The sequence below is a fragment of the Octodon degus genome, unplaced genomic scaffold (assembly GCF_000260255.1).
Source record: "Octodon degus isolate 3935 unplaced genomic scaffold, OctDeg1.0 scaffold00126, whole genome shotgun sequence".
Lineage (NCBI taxonomy): Eukaryota > Metazoa > Chordata > Mammalia > Rodentia > Octodontidae > Octodon > Octodon degus.
In genome coordinates, this window is record NW_004524702.1 from 4353167 (window position 1) to 4359402 (window position 6236).

The 6236-nt window shown below is 53.5% G+C and overlaps 1 protein-coding gene across 1 annotated transcript; it reads left to right on the top strand.

Annotated features, from left to right (window-relative positions):
- Positions 1 to 329: 329 nt before the first annotated feature.
- On the top strand, positions 330 to 3900 carry LOC101576149 (C-C chemokine receptor type 5). The gene is made up of 2 exons (XM_004640771.2): positions 330 to 382; positions 1839 to 3900. The coding sequence occupies exon 2, from the start codon at positions 1850 to 1852 to the stop codon at positions 2918 to 2920; it is 1071 nt and encodes a 356-aa protein (XP_004640828.1). The 5' UTR covers positions 330 to 382; positions 1839 to 1849; the 3' UTR covers positions 2921 to 3900.
- The last annotated feature ends 2336 nt before the right edge of the window (positions 3901 to 6236 follow it).

Below are 6236 nucleotides of genomic sequence, written 5' to 3' on the forward strand. Positions count from 1 at the left end.
TTCTAACTCTAGTTTCCCCTCATTCTTTTCAGTTTTCAACACACATGACACAGCTGGCCCACGGAAAACAAAAGTGAAATCATCTAAGAAGAAAAACCCATGAATAAACTTTCAGCCGAGGGCTCCGTCTTCTAGCTGACTTTAAACACAACTTAAAAAAAAAAAAAAAAAGGAGGAGGAAGAAAAGGAGGAAGAGAAGGAGAAGAAGGAGAATTGTTCTCTGCTTTTCTTCCCCCCACAATGCACTTATTCATTAAACTCCACCCTCTGCAAAAGAAACTGTGTGTTTCCTACTTTACCCTGTCTATATGTTTGAATCACACCGCTGAGTGGGCAGAAGAGCTCAGACAGCTGCACCCCCGGGGGAACGAAACGCTGCCTGGTAAGTCGCTGCAGGCTCTGGGGCTGCCCGTCAGTACAGCTTCTGGGATGAGCAAATGCTTTCACAGGAAACCCAGAGAAGACTTCTGGCCAAACCAGGTGCTCACGGGGCTATCTTAGAATACAATCTTTAAGATAAGAAAAAGAAACAGGATTTAGAACTGAGCTTCAGAGCCTGATACCATCAGAGATACAAAACCTTTTTGACCTCACAGGGGACAATATGGTTTTTTAAAACAGATTCCCCTCAACCTCTTAAGAGGACATTCCCAGGGACAGCAGCTTGACCAAAATCTCACAAAGATCATCTCCAGCTCAGGAGAACTGAAAGCTCGCCCAGGGCGCCTCTGCCTGTGTCTCTGTCTAAAGTGTCCAAATTAATATCGAACTACAGCTGTCAAATAATGTCTCCCTGTAGTAGAACAGCTGGACAGTATTTTTCATGTAGGATTCTTTTTTTTTTTTTTTTTTCTGGCTCAGAATGTAAAGGTGAGATTGTTCTGGGTGCCTCTCCCGGCCGCCTAATCTGAGCTCCAGGGGGCTAGAAATGTAGAAGAAGTTAGGAGAAAAAACTCCCAGTGGAATCAGCAGGGCTTACATGGAAGGGACAAGCTGGCTAGATGTGAATGTCCCATCCAGGACGTGGGACATCCGCCAGTGGTGATGGAAGACAGCTTTGCTCTTCACTGTGGCCGCTGAAGCCCAAACCTCAGAGACGGTGTGGGGTGGCCGCCTGGGTGTGGCGCAGGGTGTTGGCTCCAGCTGTGAGCTTCCCTGGAGACTGGGCCTGAGCCTGTTGCCTTCCTACAGGGCCAAGGCACTGGGCTGATGGCTCTGCGCTCGGGTTCTCTCACAGGGCGCCTTAGCCCAGGCAGCATGGGAGGTGAGGGTTGTCTGATTTCCTGTTGCATCCTCGAGGTGTGGCTTTGGGCGGGCTACTCCTCCTCTCCTTTGCCCTGCGCTCTGGGGATCGTGGCTGGAAAACAGCAGATGGCAGTAAAGTCACCTTGAAGGTGTGGGGGATGGACAGGCTAGAAACTGGAGTAGCGGCTGGCGTCCAGAGCCTCACGCGGCTTCTGCTCGTGCGGACTCACTCGTGGCACTGGCTTCAGCATCAAGGCCTCTGATGTGGACCGAAAGGCCGAGAGTGGCACCGGGCCTGCCTCAGTTTCTCAGAGTGGTTGTGGTAGCTCCTTCCACCCCTCCCAGCTACAGCAAACAAGTGTTGAGGTGCCTTCCCCACCTATAGCTCCAGCTGGGGATCTGGGAAGCTGGCAGAAAGCCTCTCACTATACAAGTTCATTTCTGAGACCACAGGGGGACCTCCATTACGTCTAGAAACCTGCACGTCAAATTAAAGACCTGCTCAGGCTCAGGTATAAAGCACTCCGTGCTGGTGGCAGACCGCTGACTCCATATGCAGAGCACCCCAAACATCACTTTGCCTTTATCCACAGAGTGGAGCAGGATGAACGACACAACGACGACAACGACGAGCTCTACCACTGACTTTGACTATGAAGTGGCAGAACCCTGCCAGAAAACCAGCGTGAAGGAAGTGGCAGGGCAGCTGCTGCCCCCGCTCTATGCGCTGGTGGTCGTCTTCGGCTCCGTGGGCAACATCCTGGTCATCCTCATCCTGGTCACCTGCAAGCGCCTGAAGAGCATGACAGACATCTACCTGCTCAACCTGGCCGTCTCCGACATGCTCCTCCTCCTCACGCTCCCCTTCTGGGCTCACTACAGCGCAGCCTACAGCTGGGTCTTTGGAGGCGCGGTGTGCAAGCTGCTCACGGGGCTCTACCACATCGGCTATTTCGGAGGGGTCCTCTTCATCATCCTCCTGACCATCGACAGGTACCTGGCCATCGTCCATGCTGTGTTTGCTCTGAAAGCCAGGACGGTTACCTTCGGTGTGGTGACCAGCGGGGTCACCTGGCTGGTGGCTCTGTTTGCTTCTCTCCCAGGAATCATCTTCATAAAATCTCAAAGAGAAACTTTGCGTTACACTTGCAGCCCTTATTTCCCTCCCCACCAATATCATTTCTGGAGGAAATTCCAGGCACTGAAGAGGGTGCTCTTGGGGCTGGTGCTGCCGCTGCTGGTCATGGTCGTCTGTTACTCGGGCATCCTGCGGACCTTGATGCGGTGCCGGAATGAGAAGAGGCGGCACAAGGCGGTGAGGCTCATCTTCGCCATCATGGTCGGCTACTTCCTCTTCTGGGCACCCCACAACATCGTGATCCTCCTGAACACCTTCTCAAATCTTGTGGCCCTCAACAACTGCAGCAGCTCTAACCAGCTGGACCAAGCCAGCCAGGTGACCGAGACTTTGGGGATGACACATTGCTGCGTGAACCCTATCATCTACGCCTTCGTTGGCGAGAAGTTCCGCCGGTATCTCTCGGCGTTCTTCAGAAAGCACGTGGCCAAGTGTTTGTGCAAACAGTGCGCCATCTTCCAGCGAGATGCCTCAGAACGCAGCAGCTCCTTTTATACCCGGTCCACCGGGGAGCAGGAGGTCTCCACTGGCTTGTGAGCAGGCCTGCCGTGTGGCTGTCACTCAGTGTCTCTGCACAGCTGCCAGTGGGGGTGACTTTGGGGACAGGAGTCTACTGTCACAGAGGAGCTAAGACCCATCCCTCTGCTTGAGTCTACAGGAGCTGATAAGACCATTGACTCTAGAAAGCTGTGTCAAAAATCCATTGATGAAGTTGGGCCCCTGATTCCCCCTGCTTACACCGAGTTACTCATAAGCTCTTTCTTTAGTGCAAAAGTTCACTATCAAAATGTCCTCAGAGAATTGCTGGTTGTGAGGTTCAGCTGTCTAAATAGAAATAACTAAGTGCCCTGAGAAACACCGCGCAGCTTCTTCCCTTGTCCAGAGCAGCCTGCAGGTGTAAATGTGTTTCACGCAAGCCTTTGTTTCACCCTAGGAGGGAAGATAGGGTGTGAGTTGCTGAGAAACAGCGAGTCCCAGCTGTGATTTCCCTCCAAGGTAGGGACAGCAGGTTCCACTGACTTGCGGGGCCAGGCGAGTGTCCTGCATCCTGGCAGGGATGGGGGCACCACACAGGGAGGGAGGATTTGGGCCATCTGTCCGTGGAGGAGGCGAAGCCGGGCCTCAGGCTGCCGACAGCACAGGCAAAGCTTGGTTGTGAGAAAACAGGTAGCTATCCCCAAAGAAGAAGGACGAGGCTGGGTGGGGTAGAACATTGCCCCGACAGCATTGGCAATGTCAGCATTGCCCTGACGGTGTCATGGCAGTGCAGGGAGCCTCCTGCCAGCGTGGCCGGGCCAAAGTCTCATTTTGTAGCCAGTGGGGGACAGGGGAAGATGAGTATTTGGGAGAAGGAGATCAGACATAGTAAGACCAGAATGAGGGCAGCCTCCTGGGTGAGGGCAGCCTCTTGGTCCTGCAGCTTGGGCTGAGCTTGGCTGGAGGTGAGCAGCCCAGAGGAGCCCAGGAGCAGCCTAGGCTCCAAGCAGATGCAGGAAGATCTGGAAGGGTCATGGCCATGCAAGTTGGTAGAGGTTCAGGGCAAGAAGTACAGGCTTGATGTAAGGGGACAAGCTGGGGTCAGGGGATGCAGAGGGACTTGGGACTGTCTCCCTGAGCATCCCAGTCACCCCCACACCCCATCCTGTCCCAGCGCTCATCCCCAGGAAACTCTGACACTCTAGATTTATGCATGCCAGAGCCTGGGGTCTGGGGACTCCATGCAGACCGCCATGAGTTCTAGGGCTTGGAATCCAGAGCTCTACACTCTGGAGCTGACAGGCTATGCTGCAGAAAGAGCAGCTCCAGGGACAGAGGCTCTGAGAGGAAGGAAGGACAGACCAGCTGTCTGGGTTCATCTACCAGGGGGAAGTGACACATTTATTTGGAAACCAGCTGCCTCCAGCTGCAAAGCCACAAACTTTACCCAGCTCCCTGCTCTGGCTGAGCATGGGGGGGCCTCCAGGCACCTTCTCCAGGGGCCTCCTCAGACCCACTTCCCACACACCAAGGGATTTATTTATCTCAGAGGGAAGTTGAGAGCATTTGGTTGCTGTTGTTGCTGTTGCTGCTATTGCTGCTGTGGTGGTGGCGGTGGCTGCGGTGACTGTTACTTTGTTGTTGCATCGGTAACTTTTTACCATACTTGAGGTTGTATTTGGAAGCAACTAAGACCAGGACAGTAAGGACGAGGTGAGAAAACACCGGAGGCCCACTTGGGGTTAAGGTGTCAGAAGCGTCAGAGGCATCCTGAACCCTTCTCAAGGCCAAAAACTAGAGCACCGCAGGGTGTGTGGTGTCAGCAGGAAGCACCCAGGTGGAAGGTCATAGAGAGTGCAGGGGGACTACGACCGCACCTCCTGGTCACGCCTAAGGCCAGTGAACATCTGCAAAGGTTCTTGTATAGTTTTATGTGTCTGGAAGGTTTCAAACTCCTTGGAAAACCCGTGCCTCTCTAAAAACCACCTCTTAAGCATAGCTGTGTTCTCAGTCTTTCAGCCAAGCACACACTTAGAGACAGCACACACGCAGCTGTCAGAGGAGACCCGCTAAGTAGCTTCTCTGGGACAACACCCTTCAATTGTGCTTACTTAAATATAGTCCTTAGTTTAAATGGGGGAGCTGTAAATATTTTTTAAAAATTGACTTTCTTCCTGAGACAAATTGCCTCAGTTGACTGCATTTAAAGATGGAGTTTCTGAGCAGTTGGCCCGAAAGCTTTTGCGTTTCCAGGTAGCTCTGCTTCTCCAGCAAAGGGGCTGGTGCGTCTTCAGAAAGGGAGTGGGAAGGGTTTTTGCAGTTGTCCATGTGCAGGTGAAGACAGCCCTTGTGCCTGGTGCTTTTCTGTAGCCCGAGAGCCGCTGGGCCTCAAGCAGGAGGTGGGACGGGCCGCTTCCATGGCGAGAGAAGGGTGCACCACTTCGTCTCACTGTTTTCTGCCACATCCTGCAGCCTCTCTGGAGTCCTCTTTCTTAAATGTCTTCAGTGAGCGGCTGTAGCTCCCTTGTGGTCCTGAATCCACCCCAAAGATCTCCCCTTCACTGTCATTTTGACTTTGGCGGAAAGCCAGAACACACACGGTGCCGGTGAGGGGCAGGTCTCGAGCGGACTCAAGGCAATGTGGCTTTGACTATAGGACTCACTCTTCAATGGTGAGCAGAGTCTTGATCTGCGCTTGTACTTAATGTACCCAATATGAAGGTGAAGCAAAGCTACCTGTGTGGGCAGCCTTTCCGTGGCCATCCCACAAGCTCCCTGGGCCCACTGCTCCGACTCGTCAGGCCACCACCCAGGATCTGGCCCTGCTCCCCACCTCTGGGACGCAGGGACCTTTGTCTCAGCCCTGTTGAGGAAGGTTGACATGCCACGGACAAGCTGAGGTCGCGGTGACTGTCCTCAGCAAGAGAGAGGATGTGCCCATTCTTACACTGAGATTCTGTGCTTGTTTGAGTCCCAAGCGTTTGTAGTTTCAACAGCTCTAACTAAATTAGAATGTATTCGCTTTTCCGCTGTGAGGATTAAGTTCACAAGTCATTCATGTTCGTCAGAGAGTGCGACAGACCCCCCAAACACGTCCTGATCATCCCCGGCTTCCCGGGGGCTTAGACTCAGAGAGGTGAACTGCGGCTCTGGTCCCCGCCTTGCCGCCCTACCCTCCTCCTAGCTGGTTCCTCAGCGCTCCCGCGTTGCCAGAATTCACAGGGGCCTTCCGTGGCCTCAAGGGTGAACAAGAGCAGAGAGCAGCGATCCCCGTGCTGCCAACGCTCCTCCACCTGGGAGCAAGATTCACCGGCAAGTCTTGCCTGTGCTTCCCCCTAAGACAGTCACACTTTAATGTCATGGGTGAGATAGTTCT